The sequence below is a fragment of the Haliotis rufescens genome, unplaced genomic scaffold (assembly GCF_023055435.1).
Source record: "Haliotis rufescens isolate VD_foot unplaced genomic scaffold, xgHalRufe1.0.p SCAF_9, whole genome shotgun sequence".
Lineage (NCBI taxonomy): Eukaryota > Metazoa > Mollusca > Gastropoda > Lepetellida > Haliotidae > Haliotis > Haliotis rufescens.
Genome location: NW_025964383.1, coordinates 18927702 through 18954352, shown reverse-complemented (window position 1 = coordinate 18954352; position 26651 = coordinate 18927702). Strand labels below are relative to the sequence as shown.

At 43.3% G+C, this 26651-nt stretch overlaps 2 protein-coding genes across 5 annotated transcripts in view; both read right to left on the bottom strand.

The window, feature by feature from the left end:
• Positions 1–1286: 1286 nt before the first annotated feature.
• LOC125377326 (variant surface antigen E-like) lies at positions 1287–3246 on the bottom strand. The gene is made up of 2 exons (XM_048390355.1): positions 3242–3246; positions 1287–2208 (listed from the first exon to the last, which is right to left on the bottom strand). The coding sequence occupies exons 1-2, from the start codon at positions 3244–3246 to the stop codon at positions 1287–1289; spliced, it is 927 nt and encodes a 308-aa protein (XP_048246312.1).
• Positions 3247–4559: 1313 nt separating this feature from the next.
• Positions 4560–26651, bottom strand: part of LOC124145972 — a 53534-nt gene continuing 31442 nt past the window's right edge. For all 4 annotated transcript variants that reach the window (XM_048390528.1, XM_048390530.1, XM_048390527.1 and 1 more), the window contains exons 12-29: positions 26439–26591; positions 25135–25272; positions 24640–24749; positions 23524–23642; positions 22826–22947; positions 22005–22137; positions 20566–20690; positions 19950–20072; positions 19080–19253; positions 17936–18092; positions 16032–16135; positions 15769–15891; positions 14670–14804; positions 11202–11390; positions 9113–9320; positions 7742–8042; positions 6460–6659; positions 4560–5644 (exon numbers count right to left, since the gene is read on the bottom strand). In XM_048390528.1, the coding sequence (XP_048246485.1) occupies positions 5344–5644; positions 6460–6659; positions 7742–8042; positions 9113–9320; positions 11202–11390; positions 14670–14804; positions 15769–15891; positions 16032–16135; positions 17936–18092; positions 19080–19253; positions 19950–20072; positions 20566–20690; positions 22005–22137; positions 22826–22947; positions 23524–23642; positions 24640–24749; positions 25135–25272; positions 26439–26591 (2915 nt within the window). In that variant the 3' untranslated portion in view covers positions 4560–5343. The remainder of the gene's footprint in view (positions 5645–6459; positions 6660–7741; positions 8043–9112; positions 9321–11201; positions 11391–14669; positions 14805–15768; positions 15892–16031; positions 16136–17935; positions 18093–19079; positions 19254–19949; positions 20073–20565; positions 20691–22004; positions 22138–22825; positions 22948–23523; positions 23643–24639; positions 24750–25134; positions 25273–26438; positions 26592–26651) is intronic.

Genomic DNA, 26651 nt, shown 5'->3' with positions numbered 1-26651 from the left:
CGCTTCCGTGGGATGTTTGAACGGAGGAGGCGTTGAACAGCACGTGGGAAGCACTGCCATGCAATCTCAACCATATATTAGACATTCCGGAATGTTCGTTTGTTCAGTTTTCAAAAGTTTAATTGAGAACTGTGTCAACATATTCTTCAAGCGTAGTCTGAAATGGAAGTCGCCAGGTTGAAACGAATGCCGTAAAGCTCCAGAAAGCTGCTTTCTAATTGGCTGATGTCGACTTCTTGTTGGTCATTTCAGTGGTCGGTCAAAGTTCGCGACAGTTTGTTTTGACGTGACCCGTAATGGGATGTTCTCAGATGTTTGTTTAGCGGCAGCGAGAACTTAGATCTGGTTTTAATGAGATTGCAGTACATGAAACTGTACCTTATAATTAATAAAATATACTTGTCATTAAAGGACGAAAGACCATTATTTTGCGATTTAATGTTCCCGCAGCGTTTCATCAATTGGAAAAGAACTCAAGTAGATGAATTCGAGAAATGTAACGACAGCCTCTATAAGAAGCTAATGAAGATGCTTTGTCAAGATGAGTTATAATTTCAAATCTATTTCATGTGCGCCCCTACTATTATATAATCTAACAGATTTGTGCAATGGGTCACCATCTCATATTGACATTTCACTTCAATCAGACTAGTGTTTGGTCTAAAAAAAATTAAAAGTTATGTTATTTATACAGCTTCCTCCAAACTATGCTTGATCGAATTCTCATTAAAGGCGGGTTCCAGAAGATTAGCGTCTCCTTTGCTCTAATGCTATAGCCAGGCGTCAGCCTCAGCGTTAACGGATACCATTGGATTTAATCAGAGGTGATCAGCAAGGCTCGTTGTAAGACTGATGACTTCATCACAGGTCTCAGAGAGACTATCACAGGCAGAGGTATATAGGCTCTAATCCCCTAAAGGAAGCGCTCTGAAAAGAATTATGTACTCGATCGTCAAATAAAAAGGTCTCCTTGTTATCTGGGTAACCGTGCTGAGGAACCGTGCTGGTAAACCGTGCTGGGTATCCGTGCTGGGGAACCGTGCTGGGTATCCGTGCTGGGGAATCGTGCTAGGGAACTGCTGAGAACCTTGCTGGGGAACCGTGCTGGGTATCCGTGCTGGGGAACCGTGCTGGGTATCCGTGCTGGGGAACCGTGCTGGGTATCCGTGCTGGGGAACCGTGCTGGGGATCCGTGCTGGGGAACCGTGCTGGGTATCCGTGCTGGGGAACCATGCTGGGTATCCGTGCTGGGGAACCGTGCTGGGGAACTGTGCTGGGGAACCGTGCTAGGGAACTGCTGAGAACCGTGCTGGGGAACCGTGCTGGGGATCTGTGCTGGGGAACCGTGCTGGGTATCCGTGGTGGGGAACCGTGCTGGGTAACTGTGCTGGGTATCTGTGCTGGGGAACCGTGCTGAGGAACCGTGCTGGTGAACCGTGCTGGATATCCGTGCTGGGTATCCGTGCTGGGGAACCGTGCTGGGTATCCGTGCTGGGGAACCGTGCTGGGGAACCGTTCTGGGGATCTGTGCTGGGGAACCGTGCTGGGTATCCGTGCTGGGGAACCGTGCTGGGTATCCGTGCTGGGGAACCGTGCTGGGGATCTGTGCTGGGGAACCGTGCTGGGTATCTGTGCTGGGGAACCATGCTGGGTATCCGTGCTGGGGAACCATGCTGGGGAACTGTGCTGGGGAACCGTGCTAGGGAACTGCTGAGAACCGTGCTGGGGAACCGTGCTGGGGATCTGTGCTGGGGAACCGTGCTGGGGAACCGTGCTGGGGAACCGTGCTGGGTATCCGTGCTGGGGAACCATGCTGGGGAACTGTGCTGGGGAACCGTGCTAGGGAACTGCTGAGAACCGTGCTGGGGAACCGTGCTGGGTATCCGTGCTGGGGAACCATGCTGGGGAACCGTGCTAGGGAACCGTGTAGGGGAACTGGGCTGGGTATCCACGCTGGGTATCCGTGCTGGGGAACTGTGCTGGGTATCCGTGCTGGGGAACTGTGCTGGGTATCCGTGCTTAGGAACCGTGCTGAGGAACCGTGATTGGTAGCCGTGCTGGGGAACTGTGCTGGGGAACTGTGCTGGGGAACCGTGCTGGGGAACCGTGCTTGAGAACTGTGCTTGGTAACTGTGCTGGGGAGCTGTGCTTGGGAACCGTGCTGGGGAACCGTGCTTGAGAACTGTGCTTGGTAACTGGGCTGGGGAGCTGTGGTGGGGAACCGTGCAGGTATCAGAGGTATAGTTGGAGGTTAGTCCGGAGTGTGCTTGATCAATAGCTTGATTAGTATATTGTGTCTTTGTGCATGCAATGAAATATTGTTTCGTTTTCAAAAACCAGTTTTAGATTAAATCGTTGGTCTGTTACTAGTGATTGAGCTGCGCTCCGACGACGGTTTTATTTATAAAATATGAATGTACAGAAACTTTCACGTTACAATGTGGCCTGAATATAACTTAAACCGCCACGTGGAAAGCCTGTACAGAGTCAGGGAATAAAAATACATCGAACCAGCGTCTTCCTGAATCTTGTCTCACCACACTCGAAACACACAATGTTACCACGGTCTGGGCACACAATAACGGGCTTCGTCAAATGTAAGAAATAAGGGAAAAGACGCACACAAGGCACTTGCGTGAAAATATGGAAATTTATTTTTGACAGCTATGTACCTTGTGAACAAGAACAAACACAAAATACACACAGAACAATCACAACAGAACATTTAATAATGCTTGGAATGATGCGTGGATATGAAGGAATAGTATTACAATGTGACGGTCCACCATGTTGGAACTGCCCGGCTGTAGTGTGTGATATCTGTCCCGTTGTAGCGTGTTATATCTGATCTGATGTTGTGTGTGATACCTACCCCGTTGTAACGTGTTATATCTGAACTTCCAAAGTGTGTGATATCTACCCCGTTGTAGCGCATTTGCTCTTCTGCAGTGTGTGATACCTACCCCGTTGTAGCGTGTTATATCTGATCTTCCAAAGTGTATGATATCTACCCCGTTGTAGCGCATTTGATCTTCTGTAGTGTGTGATACCTACCCCGTTGTAGCGTGTTATATCTGATCTTCCAAAGTGTATGATATCTACCCCGTTGTAGCGCATTTGATCTTCTGTAGTGTGTGATATCTGTCCCGTTGTAGCGTGTTATATCTGACCTTCTGCAGTGGGTGATATCTACCCCGTTGTAGCGTGTTATATCTGATCTTCTGCAGTGGGTGATATCTACCCCATTGTAACGTCTTATATCTGATCTGATGTTGTGTGTGATACCTTCCCCGTTGTAGCGTGTTATATCTGATCTCTAAAGTGTATGATATCTACCCCGTTATAGCGCATTCGATCTTCTGCAGTGTGTGATATCTACCCCTTTGTAGCGTGTTATATCTGACCTTCTGCAGTGGGTGATATCTACCCCGTTGTAGCGAGTTATATCTGATCTGCTGTTGTGTGATATCTATCCCGTTGTAGCGTGTTATATCTGATCTTCTGCAGTGGTTGATATCTACCCGGTTGTAGCGTGTTATATCTGATCTGATGTTGTGTGTGATATCTACCCCGTTGTAGCGTATTATATCTCATCCCAGCAGGGTGTGATATCAACCCCAGCTTGTGGTTCCTACACTATGTGATACAGCATAAGCCACACCCATCTCCAACCCTCCCTCGGATAAACCTGCATACATACAACAGACTTACTTGATAGTTGTTGTTTTTGTTACATACAAAATCGTCCAGTATACAAAACAACTAACACAGCGAAATGTTAGAGAACGAAATCTCTACATAATCTGACATTCTCCGGTTATATTCTGGATACGTGGGGGCGGTCGGGTAGCCCAGTGGTTCAAGCGTTCGCTCGTCACGCCGAAGACCCGGGTTCGATTCCCGACATGGGTACAATGTGTGAAGCCCATTTCTGGTGCCCCCCGCAGTGATATTGCTGGAATATTGCTAAAAGCGGCCTTACACCATACTCACTCACTCACTCTGGATACGTGCAGACTTTCCTGCCAAACACACGATTCCTGCTGTATTCGTTGCCTTATTTCTTTCCAATGGTATATATACTCCTGGTAAAAAGTTAAGGATTCCCAGAGAAAATGAATGTGCAGCACGCCAGCATTAATTTCAACTGTAAATCAATACTAGGCACAATTAAGTCGTGCCTATATAAATATTCAACCCTTTTGATAAATTATACACATGTTGTGCCCATGACTGCGCTCTGGCAACTACGAGTGGATACCCTGGCGTGGTCTATTGCGCGGCACACACAACTTTGGAGAATCTGAAAACGTGGTTGTTTAGCAACATTGGCAGTCCATTCCATGTCACCTTACGCAGTTATATTTGAGGAGTGTCGACTTAATACAAGGATATATTTATAATGTTAAGTAAATGTTTTCATTCATACAAACTCCTGATAGAACTGCCATATAGAGTTACTGGTTGTACCAATGGCTCATCCAAATCCACGTTGCAACTACAGAAATTGATAATTTTGAGCCTGAGTAATATGCATTATGAATACTCAAACACGAGCATACAAATATATGTTTTATCATATGGTATGAATAAGAAAAACATACAGAAACGGTACTACGGTGAGAAACGGTACTGCATGTACGAAAACAATAAGAAAAACAGTTATGAGAAACGGAACTGTGAACATCTATGAAAGAATAAACGGCTGATGTACGCGATTGTTAATTTTACTCACTCTCTCCCTCTCTCTCTCTCTCTCTCTCTCTCTCTAGTAGTTTTGTGATTGTAGAAGTCATTTTGACACGTGTTTTTCTCACAGTTAGATATTTTCCCGACGTTCAAAAACGTATTTACTCTTTAAGTCCAAAACTGCAAGTGTAAAAGATGACAAAGACTATTTGCCAGTCATTTGAACGTGTCTAATAACAGTCAACCCAATATTTAAAGGTATTATGTAACTTTAAAATTTGGCTTTTCCAAGAGACCAGAAAGAGTCCTTATCATACCTTGTAAAATATTTAAACATTGGTAAAACGCGAATAAATTGATATAAATGAGTAACCATTCGTAAAAATGGATAAACATATGTAACAATACATAAACATTGATAAACATGCATAAACATTGGTAAACGTGCGTAAACTCTCTCTCTCTCTCTCTTGGTTGTACCAATGGCTCATCAGAATCTACGTTGCATCCACAGATGCATCTCTCACACACACATACTTACATACATACATTCATACTATATGTTCCTATATACAAGTAAAATGACAATCTTTAATAATTTGGTACTACTATCTACAATACGTCCTTGTGTCCTGTTGGTTATAAACCAGGCAATCATGTGTCTGCCCTCACAACGGCTGTAAAATGGAATATCCGGCAGCTCTTCATCGCCTTAAAAGTCACATTGGCTCCTGCTTGAAACTCAATATTTTCGCTATTCAACCAAGACATCGGCAACGCCTGGGGATTGTTTCTAGTCTGGCACGTAGTGTAGGACGCCCCCCCATATTTATCTGTCAACGACACCCCTATGAGGTCTCCCTCCGTCACACTGATCTGCTCTGACGGTTGGACGTCCACCACTTGTGACATGTTATTGACTGTAGTGATCATGTTCTGGCCAATGAACGTGTACCTGGAACATTGAGAGTAGCATGATCAGTGTGGTGAAATAAGGTGGGGTATGGTGAGGTGAGGTATGGTGAGATGAGGTGAGGTACGTATGGTGAGGTGAGGTATATTGAAATGAGGTGAGGTACGTATGGGGAGGAGAGGTATGGTGAGGTGAGGTATATTGAGATGAGGTGAGGTACGTATGGTGAGGTGAGGTATGGTCAGATGAGGTGAGGTACGTATGGTGAGGTGAGGTATGGTGAGGTGAGGAATGGCATGTTGAGGTGAGGTCTGGCGAGGAAAAGGTATGGTGAAACGAGGTATTGCGAGACGAGGTATTGCGAGGTGAGGTATGGCGAGGTGAGGTATGGTGAGACGAGGTATGGTGAGGTGAGGTATGGTGAGGTGAGGTAAGGTGAGGTGAGGTGAGGTAAGGTATGGTGAGGTAAGGTAAAATGGGGTTTAACGTCGCGTTCAAGATTATTGTACTTATGCTGCTGACGGACCAGGGGTCATAATCGGAATGAATCTGTGACATATGAATGGCCTATCTAGATGGCATGATTCATTTCTACAATTTCGTTACTGCGATTCACTGACCACGACTGGTCAAGAGGGAATAAGTGAGTTTAGTGTTATACTTCTTTGAAGAGTATTTCAGTAATATCATATCGTGCAGTTTGATTTTGGAGGAAAGCCAAAAGTGATGCAAGGGTGAATCGAGGATTCAATTCCATTATCACAGGTTCCTGTTACGCATAAGGGACGCAACTCTGCACAAGCGACCAAGACGACTGCTCCCCTCCCCCTGAATGGTCAAAAAATGAGATTACGTACGTGTTTTCTCCGACAGCTCGCCACACTTGAAGGCCAATCCTGCTGATATTTGGCGAAAACAACTGCCACTGCACCAGCGAGCCATTGACACGGATCCTGAAGTAGGCGTTGTTCCCTGTGTAAGCTCGGTCAGCTACCCTAATGACGTGCTTGCCATATATGATTGGGATTTCATTCGTGCGTGATAGTGCTTCGTACGTCTGAAAAAAAATATTCACTTGCTTTTGTTGTTTTGTTTTTTTTTGTTTAACGCCTCCCTCGGCAGTACCCCAGCTGTATCATGGGAGTCTGTAAATAATCGAGTCTGGACAACACAGTCCGGTGATTGACATCCTGAGCATTGATCTTCGCAATTTGCATACGATGACATGCACCAACAAAGTCAACGAGCCTGACCACCGGATCACGTTAGTCGCCCCTTTCGGCAAGCATGGGTTGCTGAAGGCCCATTCTAACGGTAAGCGCTTCAACTAATTGTACAGTTGCCAAAAGTGTGTTTGAAAGAAACTTTGCCTCTGATAGACATTTACTTATAAAACAGACAAAAACAACACAGAAATGATAAAAAAAATATAATAAAACATAAGAGAACATATACACCAATGTTTGATGGTGGTTAAATTTTTTTATATAAACAAACAAGAAATAGTTATTCGATGGTGACGTATTGGATACGGGTATCATAGGCGATATTACATGCATCATATATCAGTGGGTATTTGACACCAGACGACTGTTCCCAGCCCATAAACGTTTTATTTTTTGTCTCAAATCCGATACTTTGTATACTGTATACTTTATAAAGTAAAGTGTATACTTTATTTTGCCCGGTAGTTTACTTAAAAACATAGCTATCCAGTTGGGAATTAAAAAGATGAATGAACATTGATTGTAATCAGACCGGTTATACAAAAAAAATAAAAAAATTCAAGAATTCATGTCAAAGATAAATGCCCCCTTAATGCCCCTGACCCCCATCCCCACCCTCAAAACACACACACACACACACACACACACACACACACACACACTCTCTCTCTCTCTCTCTCTCTCTCTCTCTCTCTCACACACAAATGCACACGCACGCACACACACAACATATAAACACGCACGCACGCACGCACGCACACACAAACACACACAAACATATACACACACACTCTCTCGCACACACAAATACATATGCACGCACACACACAACATATACACACGCACGCACGCACACACAGACACGCACACACACACACATCGAATATCAAATGTTCTGTCCATAGACTCTGACCTTATTGACGTAAGCTGTCAATGAAAAAGTTCTGCACGTCAGATCTTTCCAGTTATAGACCGTGTCCACTTCAAAGAAAGACGCTGTCGTCATGTGTTTGTCCAGAACGAGGCTGTTTTCTCCTTCCGGGTACCCCTCCTCAAGTCCACACGAATTCCACATGATTTGTGACGCAACATGACCCGACCAGATACCAATGAGGTCACCAGGAATCACCTGGATTCTGCTTCCGCGAGGAATGTCAACGATATTTACCCGGTCAGGGCCGTAGTTGACCATGTTCTGTCCAATAAACTGAAATCTGTAGAAAAATTAGAAACCAGAAACTAGACCAATTCGCTCAGACATGTGTCGACTTCCTGATTTGGCCTTATACCAAAGCGAGGCCAACCATCACGTGATACGCGTTTGCTATTGGTCAATGTTATTTCTTAATGAGTAGGTGCTAACACTTCTCAACACAAACCATTGATGAAGCAAACATTTGTTCAAACTACCACACTTAAGAATTAAAATTCAATGTGTGACAAGGGCCATTTTAGGCCCAAGGGATCCTTAGGTGTGTTCATATACAGTAAACTACGGTTATAACGAACTCAAAGGGACCACTAACTTTAGTTTGTTATAACCGTAGTTTGTAATAAGCATATATACAGTATAACAATAGCAAATAGGCGGGACAAAAAAAATCAGTTCGTTATATCCGTCAGTTCGTTATAAGCGTGTTCGTTATAAACGTACTTTACTGTAGCACTAAACGAATAGATGAGGTTAACATGCCGTTGGTTAAAATGTGTCAATAAGAATGACTATAGAGGTTAGGAGGAAGTAGTTTTGTGATTGTAGAAATCATTTTGACACGTGTTTTTTTCTCACAGATAGATATTTTCCCGACGTTCAAAAACGTATTTACTCTTTAAGTCCAAAATTGCAAGTGTAAAATATGACCAAGACTTTTTTGCCAGTCATTTGAACGTGTCTAATAACAGTCAACTTAATATTTAAAGGTATTAAGTAACTTTAAAATTTGGCTTTTCCAAGAGACCAGAAAGAGTCCTTATCATACCTTGTAAAATATTTAAACATTGGTAAAACGCGAATAAATTGATATAGATGAGTAACCATTCGTAAAAATTGATAAACACATAGGTAACAATACATAAACGTTGGTAAACATGCATAAACATTGGTAAAAATGCATACTGTTGGTAAACGTGCGTAAACTTTCACTTTATACCAGTAAAGACATGAATTTTGACATCCAAGTGTCCATTTTTCTCTGGCACAGTGTAGTTCAGGATTGTATCAGTAAACATTAACAGTAGTTACAGTGGGCGGACCTAGGGTGAAGTTTAAATTTGTTTGGCTTACTGAAGGGGTCCAACATCTGGTCGCGGACGCCATATCTGAAGAACAGTGCTTCCGGCACCGCGCGTGTAGAATCGCCATTGGGTTATCTCCCCTTCTCGTTGTATGCGATGTAAGCTATTGTTGCCTATGTAGGTGGTGCTGACGGCGCAGGTGTAGGCCCGCTTGATAATGTCAACTTGGCTGACAGGGGTGACTTGTTCATTCTCGTCTGGGTTTGCATTGAAAAGAAAATTTATCTTTTTCAGTGAAACATTCAATCTGTCAATCGTTCGACCATTCAATCTTCAATCGTTCAATGAGCAGCATTTCCCTGTGAACAATCGTTTCAGTTAGGCGGTAATTGTTTTATAAGAAAACATACAGCTTTATGGATAACAACTTCTGGTTAATTATCCCCGCCGCGAAATGGAATGGGGGTTATAGGAATGGGTGCTGTCCGTCCGTACTTCCGCTCGTCCATCCGTTCGTCCGTCCGTCACGTTTCGTTTCCGGAGAAGACATCAAAAACCATGAAATATATCTTAACCAAACTTGGCACATAGATAGGTCTTGTGGTGAACTGGTGCCTTTTGATAGTTTTGGGATTTAGCCCAGTGGTTAAACACGGATGTTCTGGGTTAGAACCATGAGAGATATCTTAACCAAACTTGGCACATAGATAGGTCTTGTGGTGAACTGGTGCCTTTTGATAGTTTTGGGATTTAGCCCAGTGGTTAAACACGGATGTTCTGGGTTAGATCCCTACATGATTGCAATGTATGCCGTCCCTTCTTGATTGTCCAAGCCGTGACCAAAACCTAAGTGTGACAATTACATGTATTTGGAATTTTGGGTGTGAGGGGACATGAACGAACGATCAGCCTTTCGTGTCGCGGAATCTAATGAAATCTAGCCTGGCTGTACATTCGATAGCATTAGAAAATTTCCATGTTGTCCACCTTATCGAGACGGCGAATTTAGTCTCGGAATATTCATGTTTTACTAACCAATCCATCTGGTCCAGTCCATCAAGGTCGATGTGTAACACGTTTTACTTGAAGCAAAAGTAAGTCGGGTCAGTGTGCAATACGTTTCACTGGAGGCAAATGTACGTCAGGTCAGTGTGTAACACGTTTTACGTGAAGCTAATGTAAGTCAGATTGATGTGTAACACGTTTTACTTGAAGCAAAAGTAAGTCAGGTCAGTGTGCAATACGTTTCACTGGAGGCAAATGTACGTCAGGTCAGTGTGTAACACGTTTTACTTGAAGCTAATATAAGTCAGATTGATGTGTAACACGTTTAACTTGAAGCAAAAGTAAGTCAGGTCAGTGTGTAATACGTTTTACTAGAGGCAAATGTACGTCAGACTGATGGGTAACACGTTTTACTTAAAGCAAATGAAAGTCAGACTGATGTGTAACACGTTTTACTTGAAGCAAATGTAAGTCAGGTCAGTGTGTAACACGTTTTACTTGAAGCAAATGTAAGTCAGACTGATGTGTAACACGTTTTACTTGAAGCAAATGTAAGTCAGGTCAGTGTGTAACACGTTTTACTTGAAGCAAATGTACGTCAGGTCAGTGTGTAACACGTTTTACTAGAAGCAAATGTACGTCAGACTGATGGGTAACACGTTTTACTTAAAGCAAATGTAAGTCAGACTGATGTGTAACACGTTTTACTTGAAGCAAACGTAAGTCAGGTCAGTGTGTAACACGTTTTACTTGAAGCAAATGTAAGTCAGACTGATGTGTAACACGTTTTACTTTGGGCTAATGTAATTCGGATCCATGTTTTACTTGAAGAAAAGGTAAGTCAGGTCCATGTTTTATTTGAAGCAAATGTAAGTCAGGTTTTACTGGAAGTGAATAAGATGAGGAACATACAGAAGATGGATGTTTTACTTGCAGTAAATTAGTGAGGACCTAAGAACATATGCTTTATTAGCAGTCTATGTTAACATATTACATATTTTAACAGGGCCTTATCTTATGATTCAGAAATATTTTGATATTTGACGTACGTTATTGTCTTGTTAGTATGATATTAAAACTTGGGAATGCACAGCTTGTATTGCCTTTATTGAAAGAAGGTGAAATAATCTCACCAACGCAGACTGGTTCCGACCCTGACAGCCAACCGCTTTCTTCGCATATTCTGCTGAGCTGCCCGCTAACCAAGACGGTTCCCGGTATGCACGTGTAGGTGATGACATCACCACGAGGTATGTATGTGTACGTGACGTCACTAGAGGGAGCTGCGTTCATTGGGGGTGTCGTGACTTTGCAGAATGGTGCTAGAATGTATGAATATATATTTTAGGGTCAAAATAATATTAAAATTGAAAACAGATACATGCAGAAAATGATTAAGGTATTGTTGACATCTCATCTACATGGACTACCAAGAAGAAGTTAAGAACATCCAATTGTTAATATGACTATAGTTAATCTGTCATGGCTGGTGGGTATTGGACCACAGTCTTCTAATTGTATGAGGTGTGTGTGTGTGTGTGTGTGGGGGGGGGGGGGGGGGGGGGGGGGGGGACACGGGTGGCCCAGTCGTCTAAGGCGACGCGATTCGCTGTGCAGAGTTGCGTCCCAGAAACCTATGATTGTCGGTTCGAATCCCGGTTCGCCCCGATTATGTTTCTAGGTTTGTCAGCACCATACCCGTGCTCGTGGGTTTCTGCGAAGTGGTAAACGTCTGAGACCTGCATCACTTCGGGCTTTCCTCCCACATTAAGCTGACACGCCGTGATATAACTAGAATACTGTTAAAAGCGGCGTTAAACCCAACTCACTCACTCCAATTGTCTGTGTTCTTTAACTTGTTTTGAGTAGTACAAAACACAGTTATACATACTTGTCAGATAGAGTAAAGATAGATTATTTTTTTATTTCTTTTCCACATACGTGTGCGGCGAAAGATATACCACTACGCTTCATTATAAACACATGGTCGACCGTCCACAAATAAACTTCGATGTCATTGATATTATTAGCAAAAAACATCGAGTGGTTTTATTTTCAAGTGACATTGATGAATCGCTTCCATGGAAAGTTATACCCATTCAGATACTATTAACTGTCACAAAAACAGCACACTGTGCAGCTCCAGCGGAACAACACTGGCAACAAAACGCTGCGTGGGTCTGATCGAGAGATATGCTTGAAGGTCAAAAGGCGGTGTTGTTAATTCAGGTCTCGATGACATGCCGCTTTTCTGGCCGTCGTATCAATAGACTTCCCGTTAACACGTTCAAACTGAAGTTTAATTCCTATTTTCGAGCATTCAGTTATGATAATGTGACAATTGACAGCAAAATGCGTTAACATGAAATACGACAATTGTATGCATCCACATCATTTCAATTCGTGGTATCTGCATTTACGCCAATCGAGAAGACATTTGATTGATTGATTGATTGATTGATTGATTGATTGATTGATTGATAGGTTGACCCTACTCCGCGTTTTGCAATATTCCAGCAATTTCTGACGATTGATTGATTGATTGATTGATTGATCCTACTCCGCGTTTAGCAATATTCCAGCAATTTCTGACGATTGATTGATTGATTGATTGATTGATTCTTTTCCGCGTTAAGCAATATTCCAGCAATATTCCAGCAATATCTCGACGATTGATTGATTGATTGATTGATTGATTGATTGATTGATTGAATATTCATAATTGGCAAATAATTGTTGTGTTGATTAATTTTCCGAAAACATAAATAATTTCTAGATGTACTGTAGAGTAGGGGTTTATGAAAGGTTCCAAAACTTACGAAATGTTAACTAAATGATAGGATACAGGTCTGTTTATTCTTGAAAGTCGATCCATGTACACGTGCTAAACTGCACGGTATAATCAGTGAAAGATAACAATGCATTTATACTACCCATGCATTAATGCAGTATGCGTTATGCATTTATACAACAGGTGATTCTTCACAATATTCTAACATACATGCATTGTTAAGCCCATGGGCTTATTCAATGTGGACATTATGAATATATTTTTTTCAGCGTGACAGAACAGTCTGATGTCATTCTACGACTTGACGGCATCTCGCCGGACAACAACCAAGATGTTTTAACCATATATATCATCACATCAAACCCGACGAGACCATTGTTCACAGCGAATATTTAGTTAATATGACGGTGGGCCAGGTATCCCTCTCGGAACAAGGCGAACGTCCATGGTCGTTTGGCAAGCACGTGCAATACAACGCCGAGACGAACATGTTCCTATTTCAACCTATCCAAAAATAGAGCAAGTAGATCGGTGGGTTGGTGGGGGTGAGAGGGCGTTGGTGTTTTTCTTCTTTGGAAAACGGTAACTTGCAGTATGTCAGTAAAAGCGCTTTCAAGTGAAGATAATAACTGGTTTATCGTTCATGAAGCGCAAGAAATTACGCTAATGGCATAAAATACGGACAATACCGGATGGTCATTTACGTCTCGATAAAAACGAGAAAAAGGTTAAAAGTCGGGTCTCTAGATTAGGTTCGGTCCGGAAACCGGAAATTCACATATTTCGCTTTTGGGCCATTTAGCCCAGTAACAGTGACATCTGTGCTATGAGAACCAGCTTCTCGGGCGTCGCCGTAGGGACGACGCAGCATTGAACGAGGCAGGTTGCTGTTTCCTATAAGAAGCCCTACCAATTGCCTACTCTGTCCTATTCCACGTGGGGATTACGGGCTGAACATCTATTAACCTGTCTATGTATGTATTACTTCACATCATATACTGGTCACTTACAGTCAGTGATATTTTTCCTAACTACAAAGGTCAGTGTGATAGCCTCGTGGTTCAGGCGTTCGCGCATCACGCCGAAGACTCGGGTTCGATTCCCCACACGTGAAGCCCATTTCTGATGTTTCAGTGGTATTGCTGGAATATTGCTTAAAGCATGTAAACTCGCTTATTCTATTGAAGCCGTGACGACCCCGTCCCGATTGTTCGACATAAAAAGGGTGGTCTGGTTCAAGGACATGGTGGATTGCGTGTTCCCCGTAGGATATTTGCTCATGTTTTCAGTCATTGGTTTGCCTGGTCTAGACTTGATTTGTACAGGTGAGGTGAGGTGAAATGGGGTTTAACGTTGCGTTCAGGATTATTGCTCTTATATAGCAACATGCATACACGTGTGTGTGTGTGTGTGTGTGTGTGTGTGTCTGCTTGTACTAGTCCGGACTGATGCCGATGTATAGTGCTAGTGCAGAAATAATTTTTAGATGTACTGCAGAGGTGGGGTTTATGAAAGGTTCCAAAACTTACCGCAGTTTAACATGAATACCCCACTCAGAAACAGTATACTGTCTCCGAGACGACCAGTCGTCTGTTTAGCCCCTTAATGCCGAGCGCCAGACAGGGTAACAACAAGTACCATCTTTTAACGTATTTTGGTATGACGCAGCCGGGGATCGAACCCCGGACCTTCCGCTCTCCGGGCGGACGCTGTACCACTAGACCACGGAGGCTGTCGTAATCACTGCGATGGAGTGAGTCCAACAGGCAACGAAGGGCTCATTTACACATCACACAACCCTTCAACTTACTGGTGAATGGTTGGCAGAAACCGCAGGAGAAGGGACACTGATGGCGGACAAACTCGGGGTAGTCCCGGCAGACTGTCGGGTTCCTCCTCAACACAGCATGGCAGTCCCAACGTTGGTTTATACACGCACGTCGACCTAGGGGAGATAACTCCGTTCAGTTTACAATTATAAAATAAACACCCCTCGAGGAAACAACTGGTTGTCCTTTGTTTAAGACTGATGTAACGGTTGCCATAACAGCGTCAGGAGTTTTCAAGACGGTAATAGTCTCGAAACTTCTTGACTCTGAAAAAGCAACCGTTTTTTATTGAATAGAAAAAGCCATTAGCAGAGTTATTCCCCCTTTTCAAATTTCCGGACAATCACATATTTGTATTAGGGCGGGCAAGGTGATAGATGGACGGATATATAGTGTAGGGTAGGACAGGCGGAAAAAGAGAAACATCATATATATACTGTTATATTAGTATATACTTTGACGTTATTAATAATCATAAATCTTATTTTGGGGACCTCTAATTTGATATTATAGTTTACTATATAGCTAATTGTTCACTGCGAACCGTTCACAAAGCGATCTCAGCACTAAGACTATCGTCGTTAAACTTAATCCAAGTTTAATTATTGGAGTTACGACAGTCGTTATTAAAAATATTATTATTTAAAATAATGGCCCTGGTCTTGGAGAAGTGACGTATTTCACACTCACACACACACTCAGAATAACCATAACGCCCCTCCCCTCCCCCTGCAAACCCAATCCCCCAGTTGAGACTCGATCCATCCTCTTTGCCATGAATTCTACGTCAATACCAACATGTACAAGACAGGATATAGTTCCAGACCACAACACACAAGCAGTACAGTGGAGTTGGAAATCTCCTTCGGAATTTAGAGATCTCCTGTGGAAGTTGGGTAGAATATTTATACTTGCGTTTAAAGGTAAAAATGCACCCTAAAAATCTTAGAAAAAAATTACCAAATGCAGCGTTCAAAATGGCGGATACTGTCTACAACAGAATATAACTTCACTCCACCTGGTATATTTGGAATATACTGTTTATTATTATGATTCGATTTGTGAACGTTGAATGCTTACTATTTGGCAGATATTTGCAGACAAACGGCATCACGCCGTTACAACTCTCTTCCCGTATGGTGTTGCCCCGTTCCTCCGGATTTATCACCAAACAAATCTTTTCTTCTTTAATTCTGGCAGCCCCTGAAAGAATGAAAAAAAAAAAGTTAAAATTTCAATAAAAGGGTATTTTAACTATCCTTTATTTAAAATAAGAAAAGTTGGGGAAGAAATAGTTTGAGTTTCCGTCTTCTATTCCAGTGAAGGTCAAGGTCACTACTCACCTTGAGCCCAGTTTGTCAAGGTCAGTTTAGATCCATCATTGTTGGTCCAGACGTTCGTTACACTCTCCCTGCTGGCGCCTAGCCACATCCGCCATAACTTCCGCCTGCAATAGCATCAGTTGACAGTACCATTATAGCACAGTACCTTGTACATATACTGAACAACAAAAGTTCCTGTGACATTGAATAAGATTTAATGCAAATACCTTGTATATACTTCACAGAAACGTGAGTGAGTGAGTTGGGTTTAAAGCCGCTTTGAACAGTATTCCAGTTATATCACTGTGCTGGCTTGATGTGGGAGGAAAGCCCGAAGTGATGCAGGTCTAAGACGTTTACCACTTTGGTGAAACCCATCAGCACGAGTATTGTGCTCACAAAACCTACCGCCGTGATATTGCTGAAATATTTTACTTGAGGTTGTGTAAAGGTATTCTCATCCGATCACAGAAAACATCTTTAATTTGAAGACACTTAATTCGATATTTCGTTTAAGACAATTTAGCTTTTAGGTACTGGTGACATTTGTATCTACAGACTCCCTCTGTTTCGAATAACAGATTACTCGAAATATTTCCGCTGGTCACCAGAACTCTGAGTTGACAATGTCGCCGTATTTCAATTTAGAAAAATCTACATCTAGATGCTACCAGTTTTTGTCTTAAACAAAATTTATAAGATTGTTTTCTTAACTGTAAAAACAATGCCTTGGTACATGTTTCCAGAGAAGGATAAAGAAAATATTTTTAAAAAATACAAAAATTGTATGTTCCCGTAGGATTGAGCTTGTTCGTCGGTCTACGTACACAGAGTTAGGACCATACCAAACAAACTCTAGGCACACAGTAACACGGACCATACCAAACAAACTCTACGCACACAGTAACACGCACCATACCAAACACATTCTACACACACAGTAACACGGACCATACCAAAGAAACTCTACGCACACAGTAACACGCACCATACCAAACACATTCTACGCACACAGTAACACGGACCATACCAAACAAACTCTACGCACACAGTAACACGCACCATACCAAACAAACTCTACGCACACAGTAACACGCACCATACCAAACACATTCTACGCACACAGCAACATGGACCATACCAAACAAACTCTTCACACACAGTAACACGCACCATACCAAACAAACTCTTCGCACACAGTAACACGCACCATACCAAACAAACTGTACGCACACAGTAACACGCACCATACCAAACACATTCTACTCACACAGTAACACGGACCATACCAAACAAACTCTACGCACACAGTAACACGGACCATACCAAACAAACTCTACGCACACAGTAACACGGACCATACCAAACAAACTCTACGCACACAGTAACACGGACCATACCAAACAAACTCTACGCACACAGTAACACGGACCATACCAAACAAACTCTACGCACACAGTAACACGGACCATACCAAACAAACTCTACGCACACAGTAACACGGACCATACCAAACAAACTCTACGCACACAGTAACACGCACCATACCAAACAAACTCTACGCACACAGTAACACGGACCATACCAAACAAACTCTACGCACACAGTAACACGGACCATACCAAACAAACTCTACGCACACAGTAACACGCACCATATCAAACAAACTCTACGCACACAGTAACACGAACCATACCAAACAAACTCTACGCACACAGTAACACGAACCAAACGAAACAAGTCGGGGAACCCGTGTTCGAGGGGGAGAGTGCAGAATTTTGACAATGGTGCCGGTACTTCTCCATGTCAGTAAAGTTACACCTTGAAAGAGATATGGAGTTACAGGCGTTCTAGTTTACGAAGTTTCGCTGTTATTTAAAAGGCAGCGCAAAAGCGACATCAGTTGTGACATTAAAGCACATTACCTCAACGTAACAATATACTCGAGCTCTGGGATGTCGTCGGCCCAGGCGAGGTGGGCATTGTGGGTGGAGCAAACGTCTGAGGCTCTGCTCTGGGTGACGAGGCTGGGATAGAACTTGTAGCAGGCAGACCTAAAGGAGCTCCAGCCGCTAGGGCAAACTGACGTACAAAACATTTCACACCATGGTTATATTTAATTTCTTTCTTTACGTATTTAATAACAAACATGGCAAAGATATATTATTTCTTTGTTTGTTTGTTTGTTGTTTAACGCCGCACTCAGCAATATTCCAGCATTATGACGGCGGTCTGTAAATAATCGAGACTGGATCAGACAATCCAGTGATTGACATCATGAGCATCGATCCACGCAATTGGGATCAATGATATACAGCAACCAAGTCAGCGAGACTGACCACCCGATCCCGTTAGTCGCCTCTTACGACAAGCATAGTCGCCTTTTACGGCAAGCATGGATTGTTGAGGACCTATTCTACCCCGGATCTTCACAGGTCGCAAAGATGTATTCAAAAACGTGAATTCTTCAAAATATTTTTAGGCGGACGATAAAAAATAAAATAATGCATGGGATGAGTGTTCGAATTTAAGTCCAAGAGTTCCCACCCTTTCCTTATCGTTTTATTACCAACATGAGAACTTTTAATTCAAATTTTTAACGTGTGGTCGACGAGTCTGTCACAAGTGTCGTTATTAAAATGTCAGACTGATATTATATAATTTGGACAGATGCCAAGGCCTAAGCGTTGGCGAGTGAAATGGGTTTACCGCGCCTTGGGGAAGCTTCAGGCGAAAGTGAAGCGGTTTCTATTTCTTGGGCGCGGTGTCAAATCTACACAAGGTTTATCTTGGTGTGGCATTTTTTTTCTGAATGCTGATCTGGCTTATTTCCCAAACATGTCATTCATATATAAACAAAAATCTTTATTTCTAAAACAAACAGCAGCATATATTATTTTGAACCTAACGTACCCGCAATAAAGATTAAACTTATTCTGAGCCCTATCAAGCCAATCGGAGTGAAGCAAACATCATTACTTTCAGCGCTCCTTACTAGTGGTTATTACTAAAAGTGGGTAATTTTGGTAGAATTCGATACCTATTAAACAAATGTTTAGGATACGTTACCTCCACACACGTAGTTGGCGGGTGTCCATGATCCGTCGCTATGGCAACGCCTCGTTACTGCATCCGGTCCATACGGGCACTTTGTAAGTACTGTTTCGCCGATGTTGTACCAGTTCTTCTCGAACGTGAGCAGGCCGTCCGCGGCAGGGGGTGGCCGGCTGCAGCTTGATGACACTGGGGGAAGAAGAGAAAATATACACTGATGCACAAAGTGTGATAATCGTTTTCTGTTTATACACTTCTGTTCAAAACAGATGTTATCTCTATCGCTTTTGTAGAGTTTGCGTATTCAGCGAAATGTCTCCTAATATTTCGACCCGGGAAGATCCGGGGTAGAATAGATCTTAGCAACCCATGCTTGCCGTAAAAGGCGACTATGCTTGTCGTAAGAGGCGACTAACGGGATCGGGAGGTCAGGCTCGCTGACTTGGTTGATGCATGTTTTTGATCCCAATTGCGTGGGTCGATGCTTATGATATCAATCACTGGATTGTCTGTTCCAGATTCGATTATTTACAGACCACCGTCATATAGCTGGAATATTGCTGAGTGCGGCGTTAAACAACAAACAAACAAACAAACAAACAAACGTTATAATTGTGAATGCTGCCCTCGGGAAAACTGTAGTGTTTACCGTGTTGCTGTGTGGAAAATATACGCCATTAATTAATAAGTCTCTTACAACCCATATCACACTCTCAGCATCCGCCGACACACACACACGCACCCAGGCACCAATACTGGTACCTACTCCCATCTCCCCCCCCCACACACACACATACACGACAGCAACAAGACCACGCCCACGCCCACGCCCACGCCCACGCCCACGCCCACGCCCACGCCCACGCTCATTAGTCGGTCCCTTACTGTCTTTGACCAGTTTAACGTCGCAGGTCTTGGCACAGCGGGTAGCGGCGATGATTTGGTCCCCCTCACACAGACCCTCCTTCTTCAGCTGGTCACAGTCAGGGAAGTTGTCATACTTGTTTTCTGCACGGAAAGGTAATGACTAAATAGGATGCCAAAACATATAAAACGTAACCGTATTATCATTACGATTTTGTAGGGAACACCACAAAATAGATTTGCCAAGGCTCGTTGACATGAGTTTCCAAGAGTGGGCAAATCAACCCTAAGATGAAAGTCCAGCCCTTTTAGAGCCCCCGGAAGTGACGACTTCGTTTATTCCTGTTGCACAGCGCCATACCTTTCCGCCTACGAATAAGGGGATTATCAAAAGGAAATATTGATTCCAGAATGTGTTAAAGAGTCAATTAACTTCATACACTTCCAACGCATCATCAGTCACCTTATCACAAAAGACACACGTACATGGTCTGTCGAAACGACGGGATATTTCCGTTATGCCCCACGTATGAATGTTTATTGAGGGACAATTAAGACGAAGGCTCCAAAAATGAGCAAGGGACAGGTAATAGGCTAATACCATGGAGAGACGAAACTGATTTAGAACATTGTTTACCGAGTCCGCATACATCACAGTAGTCGCGGTCACACTGGCCTTCGTAGGTCTTCGTGTAGCACCATGGCCGGAAACTGTTGTCAGGGTTACGGCAGAAGTTCTCCTCCAACACTGCGTCAAAATCTCTGTCGAAACGTGATTAAATGAGACTTATTTCTGATTTGCAGCATCCACAGTTATCTGACATTTCAGTAAGCACGACAGGCCTCTCATCACCAACACATCAGACAAATGGCATCCAAATGAACTTTTCTTTGTCTTTTGATGCGATTCCCAGAAATGTCGTCCACGTGAACGGAAACTTTCGGTTTCGAAGAATTGGGTTCAAAGTGAAATGATCCCATGAGTTGTCCTCAAAATAAACCTAAAAGTACCACACTTTGTTGGCAAATGTACTTAGAGGCCAGGAAATTCCTATGACATTTTAATTAATTCGCCATGTGATGGTGCATGAGGTCTAACCCCGACATGGCATCTGCACTGTCAATATTCTTATATTTTATCTTTAATACGAACACATCTTAGTAAGGGTAAGAATTTATGGATGAACAACTTCTTTATTACAATTAAGAGCGACGTTTCGGTGTAGGTTCTAACACCGTTATCTAACAAGTGAGTGATCACGCTTGCTTGATAACGGGGTTAGAACCTACACCGAAACGTCGCTGTTAATTGTGATAATGAAGTTGTTCATCCATAAATTCTTATCCTTACTTAGTACTCCAACTTCTAAATTCCTATCAAAGACTTTCATCTTGAAGTTATTTATTTAGTGTACTTGCTGTTTCCGATATGAACGCCGCAGTGACTGCAGCGGTAGTTGTATGACGTAGCGGTAGTGGTAGTTGTATGACGTAGCGGTAGCTTCAAAGGTAGTTGTATGATGTAGCAATGGCTGTAGTGGTAGTCGTATGACGTAGCTGTAGTGGTAGTTGTATGATGTAGCAATGGTTGCAGCGGTAGTTGTATGACGTAGCTGTAGTGGTAGTTGTATGATGTAGCAATGGTCGCAGTGGTACTTGTATGACGTAGCTGTAGTGGTAGTTGAATGAAGTAGTAATGGTTGCAGCGGGAGTTGTATGACGTAGCTGTAGTGGTAGTTGTATGATGTCGGAATGGTTGCAGTGGTACTTGTATGACGTAGCTGTATAGGTAGTTGTATGACGTAGCAATGGTTGCAACGGTAGTTGTATGACGTACTAATAGTGGTAGTTGTATGACGTAGCTGTGACTGTGGTGGTAGTTGTATGATGTCGCAATGGTTGCCGTGGTAGTTGTATGACGTATCTGTAGCGGTAGTTGAATGACGTAGCAGTAACTGTAGCGGTAGTTGCATGAAGCAACAGTAGCGGTAATTGTATGGCGTAACGTAACGTTGTGGTATGGTGTTTATATAACTGTTACGGTGGACACACATACCACGGATGACCACGACTTACCCAGGGCTGAACAAATGATGCGGACAGCCCGTGACTCTGTCCCAGGGCAAGCAGGGCTGCAGGTCTCGGGTCATGTTTACCCTGCCTCGGTAGCTCCGGCCGTTGTCCGCCACGTTGAAGCAGTGATTCTCCGCTGGAATCCACAATACAGTGCTGTGCATACACAAGTTACGCAAACTAGAAATTAAGACCATAGCGCTACGTCTGTCGGAACTCTCATATTTTAACAAAGACGTACGCTCGCCGCAGCGGTGAGGTCGCGCTGGAACGGGATCTCATTTAACAGAGTGATTATTGCTTAAGACGACCGTAACTCCCATACTTTATCATAGACGTACGACAATCGTACGAAACGTTTGCAACGAGTGCCAGGGCGTCATTGTTCATTACACGATAACGCACAGGGGTCCAAACACTGCGTTCCCAGAACAGGGCACGACCGTTTGTTATCAAACAACACTCACAGCCCTTGGAACTCGGCATACGTTTGGGAAGATGCTCTTGATTGATCTAAATTAAAAGGTCAAAACCAAATCAAGGGAGATAACCTTGCTGGCGTGTAACGATTAAGATAGCAGTAAGTGTGCATGGCAATCGCCCTTTTAGCAATGAGATTCAAACATGTGGGAATTCTAACCTGCCTACAAGATACCAGGTTTCTTATCACACAGCTACGTTATAAATACCATAAGAGGTATTTTTTAAATTGTCTCAAAACGTTATCTTACTTCCGGCACCAAATGAAGCCATTGTTCCGAAAGTTAACTTTACGACCATCATGTTGCTAAGGTTTGTGGATCATGCGCCTGGTCAGTACTTACGAAGGACGACATCAATCTTGGCCTTGAAGCCTCTGTAGTGGTCAGTGAGGTCAGTGTTTAGCTGGAAGGTCACCGTATTGTTCAGGGTCCGGAAGGTCCGGTCCAGGCCTTGACCGCATCTCCTTCAGTAACAAGAACACGAACATGTTTGTTTGTTTGTTTGTTTGAAGTCGCTTATTCCGGCTAAAATCCCGATGGCACGCAATCAACCAAGTCACCGAGCCAGACACCCGAACCTGGAAGTCGTTTCGCACGACTAGAATTGTTCCCGAGGGATTATTTCTAACCCGGAATCCCCACATTTTGTAATGACGGAGTTATGTGACATGCACCATAATTTAAGAATTTTGCCGGCTGTTTAAAAACACCATTGCTGGGATCTTCCACCGTCAAGTTCAAATGGTCGAAAAATATTGAATATAACCTAAAGTGTTTTATACGGCCGAGCACCTCGGGAGTGTTATTCATAATATTTTTTGCCACAGCGTTAAAAGTTGTAAGAGGCGACTAACAGGATCGGACGGTCAGGCTCGCTGATTTGGTTGATGCATGTCATCGTATCCCAAATGCATGGATCTATGCTCATAATGTCAATCACTGGATTGTCTGGTCCAGACTCGATTATTTACAGACCGCCGTCATATAGCTGGAATATTGCATAGTGCGACGTTAAACAACAAACAAACAAACAAACTTACGTGGGGGCGTTCTGCCCGGGGTAGATATAGCGGATGATGAACGAGTCGCCCCCACACTGCCCCGTCTTACCCACGTCAAAGTCTTCAAAGTTTATGATCATCGTGGCGCCTAGCGGAGCCTGGAGATGAGAGCACGGAGATCAGCTTCATGAAACGAACGGAATTAAAATTGGAAATGTGAGTCCCATTATCAACATGTTTCTTATCATGAGTGTCGATACATTTGTAAAGCCTAAAGTACTATCCAAATATTTATGAAATATTGAAATTATGAAATAATGATTATGAATTATGAAATAGTTTATGTGTAATCATAAAAATGGGAATTAATAAAAGACGTCGAACATATTGCAATGTGGTTGTCGAACAGGCAATCAAATGAGTTTTTTCAAACTTACAATTACATAACCTCATAAACACTTTATACACAGAGATATATAAAACGTTCGCAGAATTTCCTGTTGTGTCCATGTTTGCACACTATCTGGTGCATCTTGGAAACCAATTGACAGATGCTGCAGCGGTGACAAGCTTGGAGTAATGGGATCTGTGTGCCCGAAATGTCCCTGAATTGACAACCATTTGGACAACAAGGACCTATTCAGTCCGAGACCGACCGCCTCCAAGGTCTAGAGGTAGAGCGTCCGTCCGGAGAGCGGAAGGTCCGGGGTTCAATCCCCGGCCGCGTCACACCAAAATACGTTTAAAGATGGTACTTGTTGTTACCCTATGTGGCGCTCGGCAATAAGGGGATAAAACAAGGATGGTCGGCTCGGGGTCAGTATGCTGTGTCTGAGTGGGGTATTCATGTTAAACTGCGGCATGGTATATCAGTGGGCTAGCACTATAAATCCACACACACACACACAGTGCAATAATTTTGGACGCGACGTTAAACCCCATTTCACCTCACATCTGTCCGAGACCCCCTCGATATGACAAGACTGAAGTACTTGGATCTCTATTTCTTTCAGAAATCTCCTCCAAGTGAAACTACTGGGCAATGGGAACCCATTCGTTCTGGTATTCCATCACAGTGACAGGCAAGGAGTACTTGGGGGACTATATTCCCATGGACTCTGTTATGGATGATTGTTTCAGTATGTTGTTTGCTACCTTGATCAACCAGTGACAGTCCAGCGACGGACGATAAGGAGATGGGTAACCAGGGGAGGTAACCACTGTGGACGGATTGTCACTCGACAGCTCTATCACATCGCCGCAGTCTGAAAATTGAATTGTCTGTTCATAGATAGTTTGCATACAAAATGACATTTTACTTTTACTCTATATCCCTATATTCATCTAAACTCTCAATTTCATTCTAAATTCGGGAGGCATGGGGGCCCAGTGCATCAGTTGCGTCCCTTGACCGTGCCAGGATCCGCTACTCTGTGGTTCTAATCCTTGATTTGTACCGATTATTATCAATGTTCTGTCAACCATACCCTTCCTAATTGGGTTTCGCCAAAGAGGCAATCGTCTAAAACGCTTTCCACCCACATTAAGCTGATACGCCGTGATATAACTGAAATTCTGTTCGAAGCGACTTGAAACTTGAAACACACACTCACTGACTCTAATAGTGATTTGCTGGTGAAACTGACCTACCTCTATCGTACTTTGAATAATAACAGAACCCCATCGTCAGGTCACCCCTGCTGTCTTTCTCGAAGGGGACGCCAGACTCTAGCTCCAGGCTCGTGTCCCTCGTGGCTATCTGCAGGCTTTCCAGCGTGCTCATCATCCCTAGAAACAGTGTCATGTAGCAGTAGAGATTGTTGTAGGTGAGGTGAAATTGGGTTTAACGTCGCGTCCAAGATTATTGCACTTATATAGCGACGTGCATGTACGTGTATGTGTTTGTGTGGCTGCTTGTACTAGTCCGGACTGATGCCGATTTATAGTGCTAGCTCACTGAGATACTATGCCGCCGCAGTTTAACATGAATACCCCACTCAGACACAGTATACTGACTCCGAGCCGACCAGTCCTTGTTTTAGCCCCTTAATGCCGAGCGCCATGAAGGGTAACAACAAGTACTATCTTTTAACGTCTTTTGGTATGACGCGGTCGGGGATCGAACACCGGACCTTCCGCTCTCCGGGGGGACGCTCTATCACTAGACCACGGAGGCGGTCAGAGAGATTGTTGTAAGCTCCATTGCAGTGATTATCGATGGCAGCACCGACTGAAACGCTCGAAAAATATCGAGTGTTGTGGTGGCCAAATTGCAACAGAAAGAGTTACCTCTCTTAGTTGTTGACACAGGAGAGGAATTGATCGTTCGAGAAGTTTCGCAAAGGGGCAGTTACTAGAAGGCTGCATGGTGGCGTTTTGAGGCCCTTTACGGCCAGACTTATCTACTTACCACTAGCGAGGGGGGTTCCTATCCAAAAACACCGAATCCCTGATAGATTCCAAGACTCTTCCAGATTCTCAATCAAAGTGAGAATGTTCTGGACATTCTTCAGGGCACTCACATGTTGTGTAGGGCCTGTTGCGTGTTGGTACCGTCACATATTTGACCCAGTGTACTGCCTTTTTGTATTGTAAACCTAAAACTGTCTGCTTCCATGTAATTTGTTGATCATTCATTGATCTTGGGTGGTCATTTACAGATTTCACAATTTAGTTCTGAAGAACCAATTTCTGGCCTGTTTTCAATTTGGAATTCGTCTCGTAACAACATAGAGGGGCCGTTGTGTTTAGGGTCATAATTGGGGGTGTTGTTTCTTCCCATCCTCCTTTCTTAATACTTATATTAAAACCTCGATCTATACCCAGACTCTGTGAGTGGATTCAAAGCAATTATCGGCCGAAACAGGACCACATTCTGTAAATATTTAAGTCCGTTCGTGAAAATACAAGTTTTTTGCCAATCGTACTAATATCTAATCAAAGTTCATACGCACCGTTTACGCTTTGACATGGTCCCTGCTTTCCAAGCGGAAATAGAATAAATGGCGTGTCGGTGGGAAGGTAAAGGACATCCTCGATGAACCCGTCGTTACGTAGACACAGCCTTAGGGTAAAGCTGGGTGTTGATACGTTTTTCATCGAGAAATCTATACAGAAAGAGGGGATTTCTATCAAGATATTGTGTCGCAGGGAGTGGGTGAATAATA